General features: G+C 36.0%; 1 protein-coding gene across 2 annotated transcripts; it reads right to left on the reverse strand.

Annotated features, from left to right (window-relative positions):
* LOC131427230 (monocarboxylate transporter 10) lies at positions 1-26915 on the reverse strand. 2 transcript variants are annotated; one of them, XM_058590233.1, is made up of 5 exons: positions 26689-26915; positions 18934-19737; positions 2124-3257; positions 1984-2061; positions 1-513 (listed from the first exon to the last, which is right to left on the reverse strand). In XM_058590233.1, the coding sequence occupies exons 2-5, from the start codon at positions 19214-19216 to the stop codon at positions 488-490; spliced, it is 1521 nt and encodes a 506-aa protein (XP_058446216.1). In that variant the 5' UTR covers positions 19217-19737; positions 26689-26915; the 3' UTR covers positions 1-487. The 2 variants fall into 2 exon arrangements, with proteins under 2 accessions (XP_058446216.1, XP_058446215.1); XM_058590232.1 differs by lacking the exon at positions 26689-26915 and having other exon boundaries at positions 18934-19953.
* Between the last annotated feature and the right edge of the window lie 1080 nt (positions 26916-27995).

Below are 27995 nucleotides of genomic sequence, written 5' to 3' on the forward strand. Positions count from 1 at the left end.
TTTTCTGTTGCATTGTTTATTTCGGTTTATTACACAACATTCATTATCTGTAACTAATTATGAATGATAGTTAGAGCGTCTATCAGTTTATTTCTCCTGCAAAACTAATATTGGATTAATCATAAACTTATTTAGGCCGCCCAGTTATAATTGTAGGTTCTACAATATATTTGTGTAGCAGTCGGGTGAAAAAAGCCCTGCTTTCTTTCATATTATGCTACAAGCAGTTTACTATGTAAAACTATACAAAACGTTTCTATTGATAACTAAACAAATATTACTAGCTTCAAAATCGTAATGAATTCAATATACCTTTCATATTAATTTACCGATAAGAAGACTTAAGTGGCACAAGTCGTTGATATTTTCAGAGTATCAAATAAAATTTTGTTCAAATCACATTTCTCTAAGCTCTGATTCTCGAAGACTCATGTTTTCTGGATGCTGTATTTTGTCATCTGGTAGGCGAAAATATATTTATTGTGTTTTATTTGCTCTCTGCAGTAAGCGATTCTGAAAGATTCGATAGAAAACGTTAATAGATTTGATATAGTTTTATTCATGAACATCAAACTTGTTACGAGTAAGTTATGTGCAAATAGAAACAAGCTGATGAAATCTCAAGCAGAGCATCTGTAGATGAGAATGCATGGTTGTGACACAATAGTAGGGGTTGATCTATTAATTTATGAGCAAAACGTTGGATAATGGTTTAAACATTTGGTACTATTGGAACTCTTCTATTATTCACTAAATAAAATGTAAAAGTGGTTGGAATAGAAAATCTAGCAAAAATATTTACTGTTCGTTGCTCATCTGTAAGAGAGATTTAGTCGGTTTCTTGATTGTATGAAGAATGTTAAAATAACTCATTTGATACCGCTTGTAGCTCGGGGATTAATCGTCCATTGGCTAATCTTGCTTACAAGAAGCGTCCAATCGAAAAGTAGAATGAAACATCATACAGCTCTCTGGCAGGTCAGTGAACAAGCCAGATATTCCGTAATAAAGACAATCTACTGTAGCCTCTTCCAATCAAATGATAGCATTTTAAAAAATGGATTAGAACGGATTGACAATAAAAACAAAGATGATGCAACCCAGTTGCTCTGCGATTGTGAGCACGTGTGCTACAAAGAAACGGAATTATCGCATGGTTTGCTGATAATTGCATAATGACTGTGAAAGTATTAAGAACGGCACTGGCAGAATAAAATTTAGGCAAAAGCTGGTATATTCAGTCTACAATTCATGCTGCCATGTATTATACGTCAAAATGCTATAGTATGTCAAAACCTAATATTTCAAATCGAAATTGCAGAACAAATATACATGAGAAAGCGATGGGTGCTAACGAACCATCACAAGGCATCATCTTCATATTTCTTAGGATGAGCACGAAATTAATTTACATTTGGAGAAAATTTAGCTCATGACTATTGAATGTTCGATCAACGCACACAATGAAGAAAAATTTCAATTATATCCGATTAATATCACACTATACATTAAGCAAATAATATAATTGCTACGCAAAAATAAGGTCAAGCAAGAGTTTTATACTTGTATAAAGCTACCGAAAATAATCATATAAATATGAGTTAGGTGACATAACTGACAGTTAGGCTCTATATACAATTTGTGTGATGCTTAGTATAAAATGGATTGCTAATGAGATCTCTAAAATGCTACCTAACCAACTACCTTTTTTACATTATAAATTACTTAAACGTTATGCGTTTCGTTATGTCATTTTGACTTGAGAAGAAATCATAAAAAGCATGATTGATTAGAGCCGTTAACTCATTTAAACATGGTATGTTAGTAAATACATAGCAAGAATAAGCTACTACTGGAAATACTACAGATAGCTATAGCTATATTTGTGCTCGCGATAAGAACCGAAATAATCAGAAATGTAGGAATCTATCATTAGCGAGGACACAGTTACACCATCAAGCAAAGGGGTTTTTATGTCAATACCTGTGCTCGCCAAAGTCGCTCGACGATTCTCTCGAATGTGTCCATTAAGTTTGCCATTCGCCCGGTCAGGTTGATTTTCTGCAAGGATAAATTATTTGGTTAATGAAGTCACGAAACGCTCATCATAACGCATTTCATACCACAGTCCCAGGCTGGCTGAGCCAGAGGTTGTTGTGCAGGATCTTTCAGTGCACATTCTAAACTCGGAGGAGTATCTTTAACGCATCGAATTAAGAACATCGTGCTAGCACCGAACAGAGGCGGAATTCCAGCGAGTATGAAGGGTAACTTGTACGAACCAAGATGATCGTATAGCATTCCAGCGATGGGTGGTCCAACAGTCAATGGAACTGAACACAATCCAAGTAGGAATCCAATTGCTTGAGTAGCACCACGTGGTCCACAAATATCATAGGCAATGGGTCCCAGTAGCGAAATGAAGCATCCGTCAAATAACCCCATCGCCAAGGCTATAAACAGTAATACAGGAAACGATCCGGTCGATGGAAGGCACATTGTCAGGGTCCCAATCATTATGAATGACATTTGCTGAAGTAGTACACGGTTGACTCGTGGAAGATCCGCAATAAATCCGAAAATCAGTCGACCCAATCCAGAGGTGATTCCAATACATATAACGGGCAAATTTTCTTCCTCTCCAGGAAATGAATCTTTCACAAACTTGCCCATGTGAACATAGGGTACGAAGTATCCGAAAAGTGCGATCGGGATAGACAACGCCCAAATGATATATTTCTTCTTCTTCCAATTATCAAAATTGATGAAAGATCGCATCATGGTGTTAAATTGCGACCGGCCTGGTTTGATCTTCGGTGGCGGTGGTGGTGGGTGCAATGGTTTATACAGCAGCGAACAGAATATCACAAAACTTGAAATCACAGATAGAACACGGAACGACGTTGCCAGTCCTGTTTGTTGCACTAATTTATCTAGCAAAATAGGCATGATAGCAGTGAAAACGCTCGAACCTGCCGTCACAACTCCATTCACCAATCCCAAATACTTTTTGAAATAATGTCCTAGAATTGCTAACGAAGGTGTATATGCCAGAGCGGCTCCCAAACCGAACATCACTCCATAGGTAATGTACAGGGCGGAAACATTGTGTGTGACGAATGAAGACAGGAACATGCCACCACACGTGAGGATTCCTCCACACAGCGTGGTCCGACGCAGACCAATCTTGTCCGTCAGTATTCCAGATACTGGTGACAGCAGGAAAGTGGTTCCAATGGTAAGTGATCCAACCAGTGCTGAAAATTTGAAGAATACTTAGATTAAAACTCAGTTAAACCAAAGATGTTTTGCAATAAAAATATTCATTAGTTAGAATTCAGTTTCATCATTTTTATGATGTACTAAAATGTTGTAAAACTCAATTCACGTAGTATGCTGTCTAAGTATTAAACAATATAAGATTTCATCTAGATACATGGCCGCATATTTTGTTTTTCATTACAAATATTTCTTATTAATGTGCGATATGCTCAATTGCGTCACAACTCGTCAACTAAGTTGTTTGTGGCCTTTAAATTTATAAATTATACAACAAACTGCACTCATATTTAGTTAAACCGGATATAGTTTTGATAGTAGCTTAGATATATTTTGAGTTTTTTCTTAATTTAACTGCTCTATCTTAATCGATTTACCACGTTCCAGGGAAATTATAGGTTTGGATATTGTCAATCCGCTTTGTTATTAGTGCACATATGTCTGAAAAAATTATGCAACAATCTGACAACATCATTGCTAAGCGTATTAGTCGTACAGTAAGAAATAGCATAAACCAACTAGGTAGCATATTGAATTTCATATCAGGCTTCCGTATCTCTTTATGTTTTTAATCGCATAAAACAGGGAGGGCTTCACGGGAACAAGCTAGAGTGCATGCACAAATGACGTTGCATTTATGCGGATATGCCCCACATGATGTGACAATGCAGGATGGCTTTAGGAGGAAGCGCTTGATCATGCATCGACATGGTTTCAAACTTCAACTACAAAGACGTCCACATACAAATCTTTTACAGATTTCCAATCGTTTGTTAGCTTATGCGAGTGTTCAAAATAGAACTCACTTATATAACAGATCGGCTGAAAAGTTCGTGTTCGCAACAGCGAAGCGTTAACCTTCCATTCGCAGCAAGCGAAGCGTCAACCTTTCATACGTAACAGCGAAGCGTCAACCTTTCATTCAATTCACTCACACACCAACACATCAATAAGGAACGTTCGAGAATGATCCATTCAGTCAACTACGCAAAGCGACAAATAGCAATACCATCACTCCCGCTCATTCTCCCACTGCAGCCAATGGGAAGCCAGGATACATCAGACAATACAACCGATTCAGCTATAAATACACATTTTCAATAGATGTAAAATCAGTATTTTTTAAACCTTCGAATAGAAAACATTAAAAGCAAAAGCAAGTGAACTAATCATTCATCCGAACAATTCTTCTGGTGCTTTCGAACGGTCTACAGCCAGGACACAAGTGACTGCCGGTGGAAACGCTCTCGGCCAGAGCGGTTTTGTCTTCCGCTTGCTTTCGATTTCTTCAAGTGACCTTTCTCCGATTGATATTGTTTTAATGCGTCAGTACAGTCGTTGCATCCCCTGCAAAGAGTTCTTCGATATTCAGATGCACCTTACTGAAAGTCATTAAACAAATCGTTCGCCCTCCTCCCTGTGGTGCTCCAAGAGATGCAAGTATTCCAGTAGGTTGAGTACTTGCTTTCATCAAACGTTGGCGCAAGCCAACAGTTCGTATCGTTTCTATGAGAGGGCGCCACTAGAATTAAATCCATACCATTTTCAGTTAGTACCAACCTTCAAAAGATACGTGTATAAATTTGACAGCTGTCTGATTATTAGTTTGTGAGATATTGCATTTTGATTGAAGCTACTTTTGTTATTGTGAAAAAATGGAAAAAAAGGAATTTCGTGTGTTGATGAAACACTACTTTTTGATGAAAAAAAGTGCCGCCGATACCAAAAAATGGCTTGATGAGTGTTATCCAGACTCTGCACCGGGCGAAGCAACAATTCGTAAGTGGTTTGCAAAATTTCGTACTGGTCATATGAGCACCGAAGACGATGAACGCAGTGGACGTCCAAAAGAGGCTGTTACCGATGAAAACGTGAAAAAAATCCACAAAATGATTTTCAATGACCTTAAAGTGAAATTGATCGAGATAACTGACACCCTAAAGATATCAAAGGAACGTGTTGGACATATTATTCACGAATATTTGGATATGAGAAATCGATCAAAAACAACAACGAATTGATGATTCTGAGCATGCTGAAATTGAACGAATTGGGCTTCGAATTGCTCCCTCATCCACCGTATTCTCCAGATTTGGCTCCCAGTGACTTTTTCCTGTTCTCAGACCTCAAGAGAATGCTCGCTGGTAAAAAATTTAGAAGCAATGAAGAGGTAATCGCTGAAACTGAGGCCTATTTTGAGGCAAAGGACAAATCGTACTACAAAAATGGTATCGAAAAGTTGGAAGATCGCTTTAATCGCTGTATCGCCTCTGATGGCAATTAGGTTGAATAATAAAAACGAATTTTGGCAAAAAAATGTGTGTTCTTATTAAACGATACGAACATTTCAGCCGAACTGTTATTAACAAAGACAGTCTTCACGACGCAAGATCTTACACTGAAAATAATTTGCACGCTAGCATCATGTGCAAAGCATTTGAATTATCACTACTTGTAGAACACATGAAATTCATGAAAATATACACTCAACTCATGAAATGAGTGTAAAAACTGTTGATATTTAGTAGAAATAATGCAACAATTATCTGCAATGCACATCAAAACGATAAGATATATAGATTCTATATGAGTTTCATATGAATGTCACATTGTTTTCCACATAGATTTCAATTGAAACAGAGTTGTCCGAATCAAGTGTTTTGCACATACATTTGTGCTGTACTCATTTCCACTAGAAAATAAAGTGTTTAACACATGTAGCTCGATTAAATAGTAAAACACATATCCAAAGAAAAAGCACAAATCTTGTGATTTTACATCTCATAAGATGCACATAAATGGAGCGTCAAAGTTCACGTAAAATGTTCGGATCCTGTAAAATTTATTCGAATTCAACATTGATTTATTACACATTAAAATTGTCGTCATTTGGTGAAAAAATACATGGGTTGAAAAGTCCCGGGCCTAATGCATAGATGGCGTTAGTTTTATTGCAGTCGCCTTTTTTCAGTTAATGCCAACCTTTAAAAGACAGCAGTTAAAATTTCATGATATTCTATTCATTCGTTTGTGAGTTATTGTGCTAACAGTGGCGCTACTTTGGTTATGTTCAGAACAATGGATCAAAAACAATTTCGTATTTTAATTTTACACTGCTTCTTGATGGGAAAAAATACAGTTCAAGCGAAGCAATGGCTTGAAAAGTGTTATGGAGACTCCGTTCCATTAGATACAACAAAAAAAATGTTGGTTTGCTGACTTCAAACACAATATCGTACAAAATCGTTTTGAATGATCAAAAAATGAAGTTGCGTGAGTTAGCTGACATCGTAACGATATCAGAAGAACGTGTTGGCTTTGTATTGTATGAGCATTTAACTATAAGAAAGCACTGTTCAAAGTGGGTGCCGCGTTTGCTCACTGTTGACCAGAAACGAGAACGTGTTAATGATTCGTAGCAGTGTTTGACCATGTTTAAACGTAACAAAGCGAAGTTTTTCTGTCGATATGTGACAATGGATGAAACATGAATACATCACTTCACTCCGGAATCAAAACGATCGTCATCTGGTGAGCCTCTTCCAAAACGCCCGAAAGCACAACAATCGACTGGAAAGGTTATGGCCTCGGTATATCGGGATGTGGGTGGCGTAATATTTATCGACTGTCTTGAGAATAGAAATACCATTAACAGTGAATATTATAAAGCATTATTAGAGCATTTGAAAGCTGAAATTGCAAAGAAACGACCGCATATGGCAATGAAAAAGGCCACAAATCATTCAAAACAATGGCAAAACTATATGAACTGAACTTCGAATTGCTCCCGCATCCACCGTATTCGCCAGATTTAGCTCCCAGCGACTACTTGCTGTTTGAAGACCTGAAAAAAATGTTCGTCGGTAATAAATTTCGCCCGAATCAAGTTATCACTGAAACTGAAGCCTATTTTGAAGCAAAAGATAAATCGTTCAAGAAAAGTAGTATTGAAATGTTAGAGCGGCACAGAAATGATTGCGTTGCTCTTGATGGTGATTACGTTGATGAATAATTTATAATTTATTGACAAATATTATATGAATAATCTAAAAGTATATGTCGATAGGTATGTGTAATATGAAGCAAATTTATTGTATGTAATAAGTTATTACCAAACTATAAAATCCAGTAATAACTGAGATTTTAAGTCAAGAAATAAGAAATCATTGCTCAGCCACTGATTTGTACAGTAGATCAGTATGGGCACAGGGTGTACACAAATTAAACGAATGATATGAGTATTATATAATCAAGAGCCCCGACGCACGACCTGGCAGTTACAATCGGGGCTAAATAAATATTTTTGGTTTTGGTATAATAGTTATTATTATTAATAGTAATAATAATAATAAAACTTCTTTAGTTAACTCACATTTTATTTCAATTTATCTCATTTTGAATAAATAGGGTAACGGTACCTCCATTCATCTCAGCTCCAGTATAGTTATTTTATATACGAAAACCTTTAGTTAGAGTGGGATCTGGTGCTCTGTTCGATATATTGACTTATAGGGTAAGATGAAAATAGATACCTTCGCTGTAATAGCAATAATGCATAATTTTTGAACTATTTTCTGCAGTATTGCTTCATAGACCGAAGAAGCTGAGCCGAATTTGGTGCTGATCAAAGCGGGAAACGTACTTAAAGCAAATCAAAGGGACATTGTCAGAGCAAGAACCTAATAGATTTCTCTCTTGTACTCTGACAGGGTCCCTTTGATTTGCTGCATGAATGTTTCCCGCTTTTGTCCTGCTAATGTCAGTCACCATCAGCTTCTAGCTCTAACTCTGTTTTCGACCTTAAAGCCGAAGCAAAGATAGTGTATCCGATTCTATCACAGTTTGGGTTGAAATATGAAGCCGATGTGATTTGTGAGATCAAGTTTATCATCAAGAATAATTTTTCAAGTTCATCACGAATGATGCTTAAGAATACTTTGCAAAATGTTGTAGTCAAATCTAATCATCGAGCGCCTGCGGGAAAATTATATGACGGAATATTTAGAGGCGTTTAGTACCATCCTGTTGGAGTGACACCATTCCACCAGTCCTATGTGGATGGGAAGAAAGCGCCACGTTTATTGTATGGTTCTTCACACATTCGGTTCAATTATGACTACAATCAATCTCATCGAAATGTTTGCTTATTAAATAATAGCTTGCAGCGATTCGTCTGTTAAGGTTCAATAGCAAGAATAGAGGAAACGAATGAACCCCACAAGCGAAAGCATCGAAATGACGCACACAGGATCAAAAATGTTCATCAATCTTTATAGTGTTAAAAGATTAACCAAATGCAGTACAAAGTTCGTTCATATTGTTTTGTAGTTGTTGTATAAGTCATCCGTATGTCTCCTCAGTACAATCACCAACAATCTGTATGAAAAATCTGTCACACTGTTACTCTTTCTTTTCTAAACCTGAACCTAGAACAGATTTACATAATGGGAAAGATTCTAGAGCAGATAATAACGATAAAAGTTGTTATTGTGTTTTCAAGCTCTCACTCAAGTTTCCGTAAATGATATAGACCAACTATTTTCAACCTCTAGGTCGCGTGACCTCCGGGTCTCTCTATCTTGGAAGTTTGTGAATATATGTACATGTTTTTAAATTAATGATGTTGGACATTACATTCATGTGCAGGTCTGTTCTCAGATATCCATAAAAATTTTTTGGGTGTCTACTAATAAATCGTATGCGAAATAATCTTGTATACTTTCTATTCAAGCTAATTTAATTTTAAATGTTTCCCCTAAAATAAACACCGACAAATAGGAATAGAATCTTACTTCGAGACACGATGTTTTATTCATATTACTGGTAAAATCAAATGATTTACGACAATCTCATTACTTGATCATATATTAAACGATTTTATCACCGGTGAAGGCGTATTTTCTGTTACCAGGCCACGTGTTGTGCATAACGCGTCGTAAACAACTTCAACCTGTTCTTATTATTGCATCTATACAAATAGAATATATGAATGATGACAAGTAAATAACTAGTTACAATCTTCAATATTCATAGACATTCAACAGTGCACCAGTCTGGTTTAACTGCATGGCTTTAAATATTACGAATACTAATGATGTTTATTCAAAGCTTGGTTCTTTAACACATTGTGGGAGATAAGTGCTTGGGTAGCACCTAACCACAATCTACTTGTTTGAGTACGTATAACGGCTAACGATGGTATGTTTCCGTGAGCTAATGCCTAGTGACAACTGAGTTTTACTCGAGTACCACGCTTAATAAAGGATATCGTCCCGTTTCAAACGAAACCCGATGTTTATAAAAAATTTTCTCTGACTTGTGAAATATGGTACAGTAAACGTAAACATATTCAATCGAACTCCAGACCCACCACGAGCGAACGATAATTGTTCCAATTTACAATTTAACTCAGTTTGATCCGCCACTGGAAGCCAATCAATTTATCAATGGATACGAAGTCAGATCCGTTATCACGATTGAAAAAATGTGTGCGAATAAGACTACTGCAACAACTCTTCAATCGATCGGATACTAACCTTTATCATTGAGCTATATAGGGTAACAGTACCCATATTCATCTCATCTCGTCTTTTATCCTAGCTTTTGAACCCCTCCAGTTAGTTTGCTATGTCTTTTAATTGTATTGACGCATAGGGTAGGATGAAAATTGGAGTAGTTTTGATTCGAATGCCTAAACAAAAGGGAATTCTTATTATACGCACTACTTTTGCAATGATGAAGCTTGACAAGAGCAAAGCGAAAATGTTTATAGTGAGAGTACGCCAAGTACCATAATGAATTGAATTGATGAAATAAATATAGTTACAACCATTATAATAGCATTATGCTCATGTAACACATTATTCATAGAGTAAAGACCTTTTCGAAACTTTTATTTACGGCTCGTTTATAGAGTGGAGACATTTTGAAACGATTTATTTACAGTTCGCTTTCGACTCGTCTGTACATTATAGTTCAATGTGAACTGCCACTAACAGTACTGGTTCTTTTTTGCAATAGTGTTGTTGCAGCAGAATAGTACTTAGCAATTGCCTTGAGCAGGGGTCGGGAACCTTTAGAGCCGAAAAAACCAAAAACGCTATTCACAAAATTTCAAACTTTCTAAAGAACCACAAAATATTTTCTGAACAACAATAAATTGTACTTGAATAAAAAAAGTTTTTTTTTGTAGAAAACTAGAAAATTCCAAACGATTCAAAGTGGATGTCGTTTTAATATTTGAAAAATCTTGAACTGAAGACAAATGTCTCAAAATGTCAACCCTTTAACTACCATATTGATGGAGCTAGAGTGGTTCTATTGATTTACGTTTTATTTGAATTTCAAAGAAAACGCTCTACCAGAAATTTTGAAAAAAAATCAGGAATGTTTTGAGTATTGTCAGGAAGGTTCACATTTTCTTCAATTTTTCTGGAGATGAATTCCATGCATTAAAAAATACTTAAATGTATTGAAACATATTTGCCTGCACTTCCAATTTTGGTACCACTCTGGATTTTTAGTATAATATAAATAACTTTTGATAAGGTGTTCTTGCTTGCCAAAATGCATCTTTCTCATTTTTTTCAAATTTGGACAATCACAAGAACTCATTTTTTTAAAATAAAATAACAATCAACCATGCGTGTTCATTAGAGTTCTATAAAAATGAAAATCATGGTAATTAGCTGGGTAGTTATGCACTATGCATTTACTTCTAATAGAATCTTAATGGAGATTCATGGTTGATTGTTAATTTATTCTTAGAAAAACTTAAACATTGAGTTAAAAAATGAAACCAAAGCACTTTAACGTGTCCCAAAAATTTTTAACTTATTACTTAAAGACGGAAGTATACGAAAATATGTTTCAAAATTTTCAAATATTTTTAATGCAATAAATACATCTTCAAAATATGACAATGACAATGCCTGAAACATCTCTGATTTTTTTCAAATTTTTCGATGGATGCTTCAAAAATCAAATAAAATAAAAATCAATTGATAATTGATGTGGAAGATAAGTGCTTGCCCCAAGTAGCAATCCGCAACTAGTTCTGATACGACAAAGTCCAAACTATGTTGCAACAAGAGCACGAATATGTGTTTTATGTTATACTGGTTAAAACATGGTGACAGCAATCTTTCATCATAACATAACTAGTAACGAAATAGTTATTTAGGTTTCCAATCATAACATCTTTGTGTCATATTGAATTAAATATAATTTATAAGCTATCGTTACTCAAATCAAACATATCTTTAATCACAGCAATGCTTCTAGCCACTAGTTGAAAATAAGTTTATTTGACTTCAATAGTAGCAACCCGTAACTAGTTTTGATACCACTCAACCCAACTGTGTTGCAACAAGAGCACGAACATGTTTTTTATGTTATACTGGTTAAAACAAGGTGACAGCAGTGTTTCTGTATAACGTAAACATTGAACTGACTATCATTTGTAAGGTATTGTTACTTGATTCTAACATATCTTTAAACACAGCTATGCAGTTAGCTACTAGTTGAAAAAAGGTTTATTTTCCGTTGCGAAACCATTGTAAATACGTTAACATATATGTGAATCTTTACTGTGAATTGATATAGCAATAACTTAGATATTATAAGATTATAACATATAATTTCTGTATTGATTCAGACAGTTATCGGTAGGTTTTCCCAACGTTATGATAACGAAAATGCAAACAAAACAACCTTTGTTGGCTTGAATATGGCGAACACAATATGGAGTCTCAAGAAGTGTATGAAACGTAAATAAAACCTGGATATTATCTTTTTCAAAACTACTTTTTGCCGAAAATAGTGAAAGGCAGAATAGTCATTTTTGTTCTATGCACTGTCATAAACACGAAGAAAATAATATATGGATTGAACATCGATTGTGATAATATTATGGTTCTCATGATATATGAATTTAAAATAATGAGAATTCACTCTACTTGGAATAATTCTGAGCATTCGGAACATAGGGTTATTATGTTGTTTATTTTTTATATCTTTATAAACAGATTTTGATTGAAGGCGCATGAAAAACAGTTAAGTAAAATTAAATTCCGCTCGACAGTTTTTGGATCGTTGTGAAATTTGTACCTTGTATAAAGTTTGTGATTTAAAGTACTCTACTGCTTTTTTATTGATGATAGAAAAGTATTCTGGATTCATTCAATGTTTATAATGTCAATGGTGACTAAGTTTCAACTAGTTTACTTGAAAACAAGTTATTTTCAAGTTATGAAAAGATAAGTTACAACGTAACGACAACTTATTTTTAGCCGACTTAACAACTTGTAGAAACTGCGCTTTTTGAGTCATGCAAGTGGTTAGATGTTAGCAACAATCACTCAAATATCTGGTTGCAAACTAGTCACAAACAAGCTAGCGTAACAAAAATTGTTACTTGGGATGGGTAGCACCTAACCACAATCTACTTGTTTGAGCAGTCCAAGCTATTTTATATGGAACAACGTTATTTTTTTAAGGCAGATTTCGCCCGACTAGAACCTTTGAAAAAGGTAAAATATGTGAGAACCAGTTGCAAAGTGTTTAATGTCAGAAGTATATTCGGGTTCGCAAATCAAAGCATAGGGTGCTGCTCTTACAAGCCAGTGGTCGTATGTTTGATCGTTGTACTAGCCATGAAATTATCCTGTACGCTATGAATCGGCTGCGAAGTCTGTTGAAACAGAAAGGCCAAATTCCACAAAAGAAACGTAATTCCAAGACTTAGCTTTTTATATTTCGGGTATGTATCATAGATCCCATTTACAATTTTCATTATTTCACATACTTTTTTATTGTACTTTTTGGCTCTTAAGTAGAGAAAATGAGGCGGCATGTATGAAAAAAACGAACACTTTTTGAATGTTCGATCGAATGAATAACCAGAAAGAACATTAAATTCATCAAAGCATCCGATAGAGTTTACAGCGTATACAGAATTGCTAGGTAGATTTTGACAGATCGACGAAAATTTGATCACTAAACGCTTCATAATCGTACAATTAACAAAATAATGAACGAACGGTAAGCTGTTGGAAGTTTAATAAATATTCTTCGAATTCTGTATAATTTTCCAAGTGAGTGAAATATTTACAACCATTTGTCATTTATCATTTAGAGTGTTTAATTCATTTTGCATTGAGAGATGTATTTCGATAGTCCCACGACAAAAGGGCCTAACTGCAAATGAGAGCCTCTCTTTGTTTACTTTCTCTTTCGGTTATTACGGAGCCATTATTGCAAATTCTCTAAAGTTTTCAATATAAATCAAAAGATTGTAGTTATACCTTGAAAGTATTGCGAAGAGTAAAGCGCCAAATATAAAATCAGTTCAGTAAATCGTGAAAGAAAAAGTAAACAAAGAGAAACTGGCATTTGCAGTTAGGCCCTTTTGTCGTGGGACGGTCGATTTATTTCATTCAAGCACAACGTTTAAACACCATCACGGAAAGACCGAAATCAGCATTTTGGCGAAAAAATTAGTTGATTTTCTGATTTTAGTTAGTTATTTTTTGAGACAACTAAAAAAATCTTACTTTTGCTAATTTAGATTTTCTAATTCTAGTTCCCTTAATAATAATAAAATATTTGTTGAAATGGCTATTTTTTTAGTTGAATTCACCAATTAAACGTGCTGTCATTTCTTAGCTAAGGCACACTTCATATCCATTCAACTAATTTTTTAGTTGAATTAGAGAAATAAAACGTTGTTTTCAACCAACATAAATGGTTGAATTGGTTTCTGCAATTTGCAGCTATATGGCGCTCTGTCACCGTAATGACTACTAGCCACTAGATGGCACACTACTACCGAAAAAAATTTCAGTCGCGGTTGTTTTGTCTATATTGGCAGGTATAAATACGATGTTACGAGACATAAGCGAAACATAAACTTCTTTTTGAAAATTTTACTTCTAAATCGCTGTTTTCTTCATTCGACTTCGCGAAATCGACTCTCTCACTGGAAAGTTTGAGCACTCGGAAAACAAAAACCGAATACAATAGTACACCGGAAGGCGTAGCCCGGAATGTTAGAAGATACAAAAAACATCATTTGACGTGTACAATTAGAGTGCAACATTCGAAACTCACTTCACTCTTCCGCGTAAAACCATTATTACCCACAATCGCTTCAAATGCGCACAAATTCTGAATAAATACACTTTCCACTAACAGTTTACGTCATTTTCACATATCGGTTTAGAAATCTATATATGGCTATATCGTAACACATGCGAAAAACATCTAAACAATTTGCAAGCAGTTTCAACAAGAGCTCGGAAATTAAGTCTCCATATCTTTTGAGAATTTTACCATTATTTCGACCGGAAATGACGACGGGGATCGGTGAAAAGTACAATATTCACGTATAGAACAAGAGAGCCGCAGTTTTGCATCCAAAGAGCCTCAGTTTGCCGACCCCTGACCTAGAGGTTCAAGTTGAAGTATTATGGTGCACTGACAGCTCAATTTAAACAGTTATGCTCTGACGCGACTATCACTGTTAAAAAAATCGAAGAGGAAATATCTTTGCCATCGATCTGAATTGTTGGTCGTTTCTGACCTACCAACACATGCACACGCTGACAGCTCTTTCAAAGCCGAAGAGGAAAATTACGAATGCACTGCACATGCAGTTGTGGAATTGAGCAATTTGACATCTCCTTTGGGCACACCAATGTAGTGTATACAAATCTTGCGGGGCTCAATCATACACTGAGGGAAAACATATGAGAATTTCATAAACATACACTGCGGAAAACACTTAAGAGTTTCGTAAGCTATAAACTTATAAACCAAGAGAAAAACAGTTCCATATAGATTTTCATAAACAGCTTTATGATTTTTTCAACTGTTCTTCTGGCATTGTATTATTTTTATTGCATATATGTCTTCAATAATTGGTGCGATGTGGCTCGACAAAATTCATTGGATATTTGTGACATATTCACAATCACTGAGAATGGCCATACAAACACATTCATGCGTTTATTGGACGATAGCCAAAGCAGAAAAAAGTCGGAGCCGGGTCGGTCGAGTCGATCATATCGGACTAATGCGGGTTGCCCTTCAGTTTCGATAGCAGTTCAATCAAAAAGGCATTGAACTGATGAATCGAAAAAGAAACGTGGAGCAAAATAAAGGTGGAAATAGCACAATTAGCTGGCAAACAATGATATTCATAAATTTTACGTGAATCGAAGGACGGAGCATTCAACATTCCTTTTCTACATCTTTAATAGTAAGGATGCATTCAGAAATTCGGTACACTCTTTGACTATAGCTAAGTCCTATTCCTATCTAATGCGTTTGTTTTTTCGTTGTTCAAACATCTCAATGGTTTGCATTCAAGTTTGTTTGGTTTGAGGCATATCTTAGAGTTGATTATTTTTAGCTGGACGTGCCCCTTTATTACGTGCGTGAAAATTTGCGTTGTAAATGTTCGAAAATAGAACGAAAGATTCGTACATGTTTACTATCGTTCTATCGATGCTTTGACGTAGTTACACAAAACAAAATTGGTGCCGATTGGTGGGAAGATGTCAATCAATCAATCAAGCCGCTGTGTCAATCCGTCATTTTTGGCGAAAGCGAGGACAATGGAGACGCGTAGTTAGTATTGACGTTAACAAAAATGCCAAGGAGTGGGAAGAGTTTTGAAGAGGAATGTATATGTGGGTAGAGAGATAGAATGAAAACGAGATGCCTTTTGCAATGTGATAAAAATGATAACAACTAAGAGCAATTTCAGAAATGAGTAACAAGTAGACATCACACACTCCGATCGTGATGAATTTTTTGTACACGTTTTCAAGAGTTAGTCAGTATTTTACCATAAAAAACACTTGGAGTTTTGCAATTGCTTCTTCATTTAAAAAAACTAATCAAATTAATGACAATTGTTGACACTTATAGTAAATTTGATATAAATATTTTGCCCAAAATATTACAGGTAGGCTGGTTTTTTTAAAAAACTTTTGTTTTAATTTCTGGTTCTTGGAAAATAATTCAACCTTTTTTTTTGCAAGTACTTAGAACGAATTAATTGTTTTCAATCTGAAGAATCATAAGCGAATGTCAAGGACAAGGATATTTAAAAACAACCCTACTGCAGACCATCGCAGGCGAGTAATTTAACCACGGTATGAAAGCGCTTCTAAAGTAATTTTACCTGTAAGTGGTTTCATCTGCACCATTCCGCGCCTTTTGACGATAAATAGATTAAAATAATATGAAAAAACCATGAACTCTTTCATTAAACTGAAATGATAGGGGCATTCGAGAAAGTTGTGTAGTTTTCAATGATGAATAACTTTTCGTAGTATGGAAAACTCATGGAAATTGAAAATATATAACTTTTCTTAGAAAAACTGGCTTTAGGAGGCCCTTTTCAGAAAATATTTTAAATCATGATTTTTTTTGTTACGGAAATAATAGGGTAACAAAGGTATTTTGGCCCACTTTAGGATTGATTTTATTTTGGCCCACTTTGTAAAAATATCCACCAAATGTTGTAATATCTTTGAAAACCCCTTCCGCAATAGGTAATTTAATGTGATTAGCTTCAAACTGATGCAACATGCATTAACATCGATTAAATCCACAAAGTTTGTTAAGTGGGCTAAAATATCTGAAGTGACCAAAATACCTCTGTTACCTTACTTTCAGCAAATTTGGTGAAAATGACTTTCTGCAAAACTTTATCGAAGTTACTGAGCCCCTATGTTGACCCTGAGCTAAAATAATATTTTTTATCTCACTTTTAGAGAGATTAATCACATAATCATTTTGAGTAACTTTGCTGAAGATACTGTACCTCGAAAACCACGTTTTTAAATGTTTAAATGTGTCAAATTTTACACCACTTCGAACACTCTGGAATGGCCTCCTTAAAGCTGGGACCTCAACCCATCGAGAATTTTGAACGATTCTCGATACCAAGGGCGAACCATAGAACGTGCCTGGGAAGAGACTGGTTGGAAAGAATCCCAAGTAGCAATCTGCCACTAGTTCTGTTACGACATAGTCCAAACTATGTTACAACAAAAGCACGAATATGTTTTTTAGGTTTCCAATCATAACACCGTTTTGTCATATTGAATTATTTATAATTTATAAGCTATCGTTACTCAATCCAAACATATCTTTAATCAAAACTATGCTTCTAGCTACTAGTTGAAGATAAGATTATTTTACTTCAATAGCCGTCACCCGTAACTAGTTCTGATACCACTTAACCCAACCATGTTGCAACAAGAGCACGAACATGTTTTTATGTTCTACTGGTTAAACAAGGTGACAGTATATTACTAGTTTACTTGAAAACAAGTTATTTTTAAGTTATGGAAAGATAAGTTATTTCAATATGGTATTACAACGTAGCCGACTTAGCAACTAGTAGAAGCTGCGCTTTTTGAGTCACACAAGTGGTTCGAATTTCTGGTTGCAAACTAGTTACAAATAAGCTAGCGTAAGCAAAATTGTTACTTGGGATGTCGAAGTGCCTCAACAGGTCCTGACGGCTAAAACAGAGCATGTTGGCTAAAAAATGCATTCATTTTACTTCAATGTATCGTCTCTGGAGCTAAAATTTAGCAGGCACTTTTTTGTCATTTTTTACTAGTAGGTCAATAAGTTCCCGATCTGACAGATAGATACCGTTACTTAATAAAATCCCTCTAGCGTTTAAATGAAATATACTTCAGTTGCCATCTGTCAAAATTTCCTAATGCATGATGCACCCCGGTCTGGTTGTCCACAGGCTGTTATTCCAGAAATCATCTCAAAAGTTCATTCCATCATTATGGAAAATCAAACAGTTAAGTTGAAGGAGATAGCAGACATCGTAAAGATATCAGAAGGAAGTGTATGTTTGAATATGACAAAAATAATTGCAACGTAGGTGCCGTGTATTCTCACTGATGATCAAATGCACCGTGTCACAAATCGATCATTACGATGGCTAAATTGCATGAATTTAAATTCGAATTGTTACCACATCCACCACATTCGCCAGATTTAGCCTACAGTTACTATTTTCTGTTCTGAGATTCAAAAAAGAGGCTGGAAAGATATTTACATCGAATGATTGGCCTACTATCAGCAACATTCTCAAGAGCTAGATAAATAATCAAATTAACTACTTCTGTATATTATTTGTGAACTAATATGCTAAATATAAAGTAAATAAGATTTCCGTGATATCGCGTTGTTGAAATATACAGCACAAACTGGGAAAAAGCGTTCTATGACAGTATCTGGTTATCATTAGCAATTATAGTAAAATTAGGTTTCAGGGATTGTCTGTTGAACAAGATTAGTGGTAATTAGATAGTTTCGTTTTTTCCACTAATTTTCTTTAAAAAAATATAATGAGAGTAGCAAATTTGATAGATAAACTTATGAACCGTTCGAGCAGGGGCAAAATAAGAACATGAACTAATTCAATTCGTTTACCTCGACGACTGTTGTCCAGGATTCATATAACTAATTTATATATCCCACTGTTTTTGGATAACAAAGAATGTTAGATATACCGTTCAATTTTCAATTGATGCAATATTCACGCAAACATCTCGATGATAAACATATGAAAAACAATTAGATTACTTATCACACTGCTCTTTCCGTGCTTACCTGCCTTACTGGATGCCTCGGTATCACCAAGATCCTGCAGTTGTTTTTGCAAATTTAGATAAATCACACTGTAGGTGTTTATAACACCGAACAGTACACCATTGCACAGAAATGCTCCCACCATCACCAACCAGGCTCGAGTGCCGCCGTCTGGAGGATCATGTATGGCTTCCGAGGGCACCGTTCCATTTTTTGCTTTTGGAGAATGAATCTCCGTTGTTGTAACACTGACAATGGTTCCGGCAGCAGTGACATCTTCGATAATTTTTGTAGATTCAGCCATTCGTGCAAACAAATGAAGTTTAGGATCGGTTTTTTTCGACGCTTTTGACAATGATCATCAACTAATTTAATCTATTCACTTCTCGAGTATGCTAACCGTTATTATTGTAAATAAAATGTGCTTGAAAATAGAAGCAAAAGCACATCGCATCACATAGGTCAACTACAACCTAATGATCATCAAGCGTCTCAATCATGCAGACAAATAATTCAAAAACGCAGGCCACTGATAAGGATCTCGTTTCTTATCACGAATTTCTAGGAAAGGTGGTTGTACTCTTCGACAGACACTAATCACAACTTTGTCCTTAACATTGATCCTCGAAGAAATTCGCACTATCTAATTTCCTTCCTCTCGATTAGATCCAGTGAACGATCTGACACCGTTGCTCAGAAGACGTTTTCACGCCTGTCCGCTTCAACTGTTCGACAATATCTGTAGTCCTACTCGCTGACCAAGTGAATGACCATGCGTACCGGCAACGTCCGAGGTCCATTCAGAGCGGCGACACGTCCTAGTCGCTTTAAATAGAAATGAGAACTGAGTTAGTGCTTTGTCGCTCCGCGAGTATACATGTGTTTTCCGGCGAATCATTAGAAGAAACTTTTAACTACTACTTTGTAGCTGGTCAGTTTGAATTCATTCTTGGTTGCCAGATAACAAAGACCACAATAGATGGGTTCTTCCTTTGCTTTGATGATTGATTTTTAAAAAGCTCTGATTCAATAACGTTAGCTGAACGCATATTGCCATACGATAGAGACTAAGCATACGAAATACTTAACGAACTTTCAGAATACGTGGGTAGACCAGCTATAACAGTACTCGGCTGATATTTTCAACCAAGGCAGATTCTCACTGGTGGGAGGTAAGGAAAATTCTCACCGGCGGGAGAGTATTCAGTATACGTATAAAATATTGCCACTGAGACAACATCGTTGTATGTGAAACACTGACCATAAATGAGTGAAAGGAACACCACAAGAAAAACCACAAGCCCGGTACTCGTCACGCGAACGAGTGAGTTTCACGTGTTGTAGCACAGATCGTTTTCCTATTTGGCTTCGCGCGCGCTAAAAAGGCAACGAGAAGACGAGTCTGCGCGTAAAACGTCAACGAACGAAACCGTTCGGGACTACTCATATCGAAGCACTTTTTAGTAAAATATACATAGCACGTGATATTCCGTTTTTTTGTTTGCGTCTTAGTAAACACGGAAACAACTGTATTAGAATAAATGCTTTGATTGATATGCAGTTTCTAAGAGGTTTCAAAAGTTCTAACCAAATATATTATATACCAATATGGACAATTCTAACGAATCCTATACAACTCGAAAAAGATATAACAGCATATCTTTCTCGTTTCAAGAACGGTTACTAATTCTAAAACGCTCGCTAAATTTTATTCAATGTGAACTGTATATTGAAATATGAAATATCATTGTGCCAGATGTCCAAACAGATGTGTGAACATTTCTATAATTAAGTGTGTTGTTTTTTCCCTACAAAGTCAAAACAATAAACCGTTCCCTAGTCCGTTGTAGAATGGCTGTATTTTTGTTTTTACATTCTAGACGTATGAAGTTGCTCGCGTATGTAATGAATAGTACCAGTGTTGGGAAAATCATGACCAGAAAAAGTTCATTACATTATCACTCATGAATAAGTCAATTCAAGAGAACTTCTAAAAACAAAACTCAGTGACTGAAAAAATCTCTTCCAAGATTCCCATTCATTAAACAAACATCCACAAAACTCTGAACCTCGAAGTTCACAAATAATTTTTTGTGTCAGCGAAACCTGATGAAGAATTTTTACCCACAGAAATATCGTTGAAGGGATAATCGAAAGAGAGAATAGTCTCCGATATTATTTCGGTGCTGATCTTCCACTACGCTTCAGTTCGAAACCGAAGTGCAAGATTTGATTATCATTTTTTCATCAGCAAAAAAATCTCTGCTGAAGAAATTCCCAGTGAATCATAATTGAGAAATAATGACTGCGATGCTCTCGATGCCCTCGGGTGGTCAATATGAACAACAATATTTTTTCCACATTCCAAATCGTGATTATACCTGCTAAAGGCTGTTTTAATTCTAGCTGGTTGATTACACTGCACTATTTAGGTTGAATCCAATAAAACGCTATTGAGCATGAATTTGATTTATAGAAGTAACAGGAGCGCAGCATTTGACATTTCTCGAACACACAACACGTTTAGCGTTTGAATTGGCATAGCAATAGCCTGCGCTACTGTTACTTCTGCGTATGATATTGAAGCTAAGTTTAGTAAAATTCTGTGATTGATTTTTTATTAAGGTTTTTATTATCAATATAACTATTATTAATCATAGCCCTTACTGCTTTTGTTGATGATCTTACTCCATAAATTTCGAATACATGACTATTATTGCTCCATTTATCAACAGAGCATCAAATATAACAGATGTACCGGCTATGAAAGCTCATTTTTTAAAAATCTTCTGTTCGAGAATTGATATATCTGCTCAATATGCACTCACTTTTTTCGAAGGTGGCTGAACCGATTTCAACAAGATTAGATTCAAATGAAAGGTCTTATGACCTCATAGCCTGCTATTGAATTTCATTCCGATCCAACTTTCGGTTCCGGAGATACAGAATGATATACATAAAAAATGACAAAAACATTCACTCATTTTTTCAAAGATTTTCCCAAACTTAAATTCAAATGAAAGGTCTCATAGCTCCATTGCCTGCCAATGAATTTGATTTGGATGCGACTTCCGGTTCCGAAGTTACAGGGTAATATATGAAAATGAAGTTAGAAATGCACACTAAATTTTCTCGGAAACGGCTTAACCGATTTTCTCCAACTAAGATTCAAATGAAAGGTCTTATAGTTCTTTAAAAATGTCCATAGCATTTTATCCAAATCCAACTTTCGGTTCCGGAACTAAAGCGCTATAAGTGGCCAATTTTCTAGTTCATGAGTAGTTTTTCACAAACGATGATCTCAACTTGATTCAAATCCCACAAAACTGACTGATAATTTCTTCTAGTTTGCAGAATTTGTTAGTTTGTGGGCACATAAACTTATGTCGTTTTCGTTTTCAAATTGCACTACACTGGTGTAGCGAAAGCTGCACTGAAACCGTTCGTTTTTACCAATTGCACTACACCAGTGCTACACTTTTTCTGCACCGATACCACTGGTGTAGCACTCATCAAAAGTTTGGTGTAGCTCTGTGCAATGTGATCGTTTATTGTAGTCAATGGTTACTGTTTATGTTTTCGTCATTTTTGTTCGTTTTATCATGCCTCAGTGTAGCACTGCACCGATGTAGTGCAAATTAAAAACGAAAACGCTATTAATTCGGCACTACTGGTCCCCCATTTCCTGTTCCGAAAGCACCGAAAGTAGTGAAGAAAAATTTCTAAAGTATAGCTCACTTCGATTTCTCAGCAATGCTTGAACCGGTTTTCGCAAACCTCTAACATTGTCTCAAAAGCTATTCTGAAATTTCATCCGAATCCAACTTTCGGTTCCAAAACTATAGGGCGATGAGTGTTCAACTTTCTAAACCGCTATATAAAATGACGAAAACCGGTGCGTGCTGGCACGGAAGAAGAAAACACCAACATCGAAGCTCGGGTTTGAAAACACAACCGAGTTCAGCAGCACCGTAAACACATAACCAGGAGTTTTCAATTGCGTTGAATTAACCAGAATCACGGTGCGGCTACGAATGTCTGCTACTGGTGTGTAATTTTGAGAAAAATCTTAGATGTGCGATTTAGACAAATCTTAGATATGTTACGATAAGTGCGTTCGAAAGAATAAAAGAATGTCAATGATTCGATCTTTGCACCGAAGCCCGGAAGGCCAAGTTTCATATAGCGTTCCAATCAGTTCGTTGAGTACTCAAAATTTCTGTGTGTATGTAACATTTTTGTGCACTCACTTTTCTCGGAGATGACTAAACTGATTTCCTCACCAAATCCTATAAAAGATCTTAAGATGCCATAGACAATTTCAAATTCATCCGACTTCCGGTTCCAGAATTACAGGATGACTAGTGTAAAAAATTGAATTTCTGCTTACTTACTTACTAGCTCCAGATAAAGCGTGACCGATTTTCACAAACTTAGGTTTTATGGTTCCATACAAAACAAAAAACGTAAAACAGTTTCTTAGCTGGACTGGAAACTATTCCAATCGTTAGTCATTGTTAGTAGACGGCCTATCAAATCAACTCCGGCTGTACCGGTTCCCGATTCAGGAAGCGCCGAAAATAGTGTTCAAGTTCGCAAAAATGGAATGCAATATATTTTCTCAGAGATGGTTTGACACGAACGTAGATTCAAGTAGAAGGTCTTATGATCTCATATAAAATTCCTGCATTTCATTTGGATCCGACTTCTGGTTCCGGAACTACTGGGTTAATCGTTAAAAATTTAATACCGTCACCTGAAGCGACGCAACAAAAGAAAGAAAAATTCTGTTTAATTAGGTTCAAAACTGTTCCAATTTGTAAGTCATATTTGTTGCTTGCCGTACGAACCAACTTCGGCTATTCTGGTCCTCGGAATATGGTTTCGGAAGTATTGGAAACAGTTGTCAAAAACTACAGAAAGGTGCATTGGAACAGGTTGTTGTCTGAAATAACTTGCGAAAAATTTCAGTCACGATTTTCGAAATATTGATTTTTTCCAACACTGAATAGTACTGAAAACCAAACCGCCGAGTCGCTTAGGAAATCTTTCTAGCATTTTTCGGTGTGTTCTATACCTGATGCATAATGATGATCATATCCCCACAACTGAAAATATGAGATTTTTTAGCAGAGCAGAACATTGTTAAACCGATATAAAAATAAATCTCAAACTTAGTAATACAAATAACAATACTACTGGAAAGAATAAATGATACGATGCAAATACCCGCAAACATGTCTTAGTCGCGGGGGGTAGGGTCTAAACGATGAAAAAAATTATCATTTTTGCTAATTTTTCCAGAATTATCGTTCAATAAAATAAATTCCAATGTTTTGCATAGTAAAAAGCACCATTCGAACAACATTTTGCAATTTTTTCGTTGAAAAATTTAAAAAAATAAGTCGGTGAAGAGGTATTTTTGAGGACGCTTCTATAAATCATGATTTGCGGTGTCCATTGTATCCCAGCGCAGACTAATCAGAAGTGAACAAATGAACGCAGCATAGTTAGAGTAGAAGTTTTTCCGGACCCCAACGTTTGTGTTTGATTTTTTTTCAATTTTTTCAATTTTTGGTGGTTGTTCAAAGTGAAAACTACGATTTTCACAAAAAAAAATCCGCTATTTGTCAGCGTTAAACCTCCCCAAAGTAACCATCAACGAAAAGGAAAACGTTGGTCTGGTTTTTTATATGTAGAATGTGTGTGAAAAATTTGAAAATTGGTGCAGTAGTTTTTGAATGATGATGGACACGGACTTTCAAAACCTGCCTACGCCTTATAATGGATGCACTTCGAGAAAAATGCGTTTAAAGTTTTTTGTCCATAAAATCGAACGAAACAATTTATCACTCCAGGGAGTTCGTAGGGTCTAATCTTTTCAAAGAATCATATTTTTTCTTTTTTAATTTATTATAATGAAACATTTCAAAAATGAAGTCAAACTAAATAGAAATCTTGGGCCTGTGCGCCGAGCTCTTGCTTCTTCGCAGAATGAGATAGCCATAGATAAAGGTTAATAACTTCCAAAGTCTTGTTCCAATAGGCTTGAAAATGTCACAGAATATGCTTGAAATGTTCTACTATAAGAAAACAATAAGAAATTATTAAATGATTGTTCAAAAGTGTTAGACCCTACCCGCCCCTTAAATAATGAAGTTATGCCATCTTGCATTTTTTCGTGAATTTGACGGGTTTTCGCGGCTAAGAAACATCTGCGTGATGAAGTGATGAACATTTAGGGAAACATTCGAAATTCTGAAATAGTTTCGCCCTTTTTCCTCGCAATTAAAGTGTTGCCCTCTTTGTGGACGTGGAATATGAAACAGTATTTTCAATGTTTTTGACGGCCTGTACGCGTACGGTGTGGATCATAAAAGAAGAATGATGTGGATCATAAAATTGAAGAAATTACTGAAATTAAAAATTGGTTGGAAATCTGCATCATTGAAACACCAGCGCATGAATTGATTTTCCTAAAAATTGAATTATTTAAACAATTAAGGTATATTAGCCTTTTCGTCCGTGTCGTATCGGTAGAGTGTTCTATATTGCTATATAATATATTTGATGTATAACAATACCCTACTATTCGGTTGATCATGCCGGGAAAAATCAAAAATTTGACCACCATGTGAACTGTAGATTAGAATGAACTAATTCCTTTTTTCATCTAGAATTGTACGGAAAACATCATTTTGAATTATGTTACCTTTGTCGTTGTCTGTTTGCATTTTAGGAATGTAATTATTTTATGTACTGCTTAACCTTCAATTTATTCACAATGAACCTACGAATCAATCAAGCAATGACTAAAAACAATAATTAAAATGCAATCTTACTTGAGGGCGCCGTCATTGTGTATATAAAGCGCTTGAAGGAGCAATGCACCAATAGGTGGAGTATTAATAATAAGTTCACCAACACACCCTCACTCGTGGTATAAATTTGCTATTCGCAACACCGTTGAATATACCGGTATTGATGGTACAACTCAACTACAGATATCAAAATGTTTACTAAGAAACAGCACAAAATACGTCACAACGAAATTGAAACCGTGCCGAAACACTCACGTGCGAGAACACCCGATTATTTGCTGATCCTGTTACTTAATAATCCTCAACGAAGCCACACTTTAACCAGTATAGCGAGCACAACGAAGTGGACTTCGTGGCGGTACAATTTTTGGACACTTTCGGCCACAGCAACTTTTACAATGTTCTAATCAATAACGCTGACGTACGACACGTTTTACGTATTGATTCATCAAGATTGGGTTAATTGTGTTACGCCATCACTACAAAGCTATTCGACTATCTTATCACAGCGAACGATTTTACAACTAGAACGATATCAAATATCGAATGCGTTTATACGTACACAAAAATCACGTGGTACCATGCGTTTCACTTTCACATTGAGAATGGAAATTCTCCGCCATGCTCACTAGACAAGCCGCGTTAGCAACGTAGGCAGCAGAATGTTTTGGTTCTCTATAAAATACCTTACTGCAGCGTTTCGATGAAAACCCGCCACCCACTTCTACCGCCGGGTGCTAATTTTGTTCGGATGGCGCGCGAAAATTCGTAGTTGCACGGAACCTGATGCAACATATGTCACCGATTGAATCATCCATTTTGGTAGTTGAATTTAGCGGATATCGAATCAATTGAGCAAGTAAACTTAGTGTCTTCTTTTTTCGGTTAACTTTTAAGCTCTCTTTTTCTTCTGAACAGCCGCCAATCGACAGTCAATAGAATCGCCTATACTTACTATGCCACATCAGAAATTGAAGGAAGGCTAGAGTTCAAATATGTTGACGGTGCCGTCAAGTGAAACACAAGACCGCGGGAACCGCACCGTAAACTTATTTCGCGACAATACACTGAGCCAGCAGCAACGGCACCCGGTTTGTAACTGCCACCAAACTATCTAATGATGTACTCAGACATGATTGTGTACACGCGGTGTCGCCGAACGGTTAGAGTAAAGGAATCAATTCAATCAGGGGAGTAATAATTTGATTACAAAGCGAGTAAATTCGCACTAGCTCGGTGGCGAACAGGTGAATGTATGAGTGGAAAAATTATCAAACAATGTAATGCCTAAAATAACATTCACTCTGTAATCAATTACGCCGTTAAAACCGAACATTTCGTTTACTACTTTAAACAAATGATCAATGTGCAATCTAATGAAAAATTTGGACACCACATCCGCTGACTCAAAATAGCCATTTGTCTTAATTCACCTAGCAGTGAGATGATACTTTTTTTCATTAATCCATAAATGTTGTTTTGTAGCAATATTGAGGCCGATCGTTTTCATAAGAAACTTTAGAGATTTAAGAAAGTTTTCAGTTTTTCAAATAATAAATTTCTTATTACTAAAATCAAACAATTTTAATAATAAAAATTCATCAAGTGATCAATGCCGGGCATAGAATTCCGGTCATACAAAAAATCTGTCGGGACACAGTACGACCGACGACTTATGAAGATTCATATAAATTTATTCGTTATGATCTAAACTTCATTAGCCTAGCCTAACTCCTAATCAATACTCAACGAAAGATAGGTTGGAAATCGTTAAATGATAAGATGGGATCTGGGTATCTGGAACGCTCTCAAATCCTTTCAAATTTTGGAGAAGGCAAGGTGATGTATCGGACTGGCTATAAATGCGTCGAAAACAAAATACATGAGAGGAAAAGACTCTGAAGAAGGAAAACTGCACCTCTCACCACGAATATTGATAGACAGTGGCGATATTGAAGTGATTGACGAGTTCGTGTATTTGGGCTCATTGGTGACCGCCAATAATGATACCAGCAAAGCAATTCAGAGGCGCATTTTGGCTGGAAATCGTGCGTTATTTGGCCTCAGAAAAACTTTTCAATCGAGTAAAGTACGCCACTGCACGAGATTGACAAAATGCTCATTAGACCGGTTGTTCTCTATGGCCACGAGACCTGGACTCTGTTATCAAAAGTTTAACGCGCCCTTAGTGTTCTCGGAAGAAACGTGCAGAGGCGGTCCGACAAAAATCGATGCAATCTTCAATTGAATCGATTCGCTCTC

Source organism: Malaya genurostris, chromosome 2 (assembly GCF_030247185.1).
Source record: "Malaya genurostris strain Urasoe2022 chromosome 2, Malgen_1.1, whole genome shotgun sequence".
Lineage (NCBI taxonomy): Eukaryota > Metazoa > Arthropoda > Insecta > Diptera > Culicidae > Malaya > Malaya genurostris.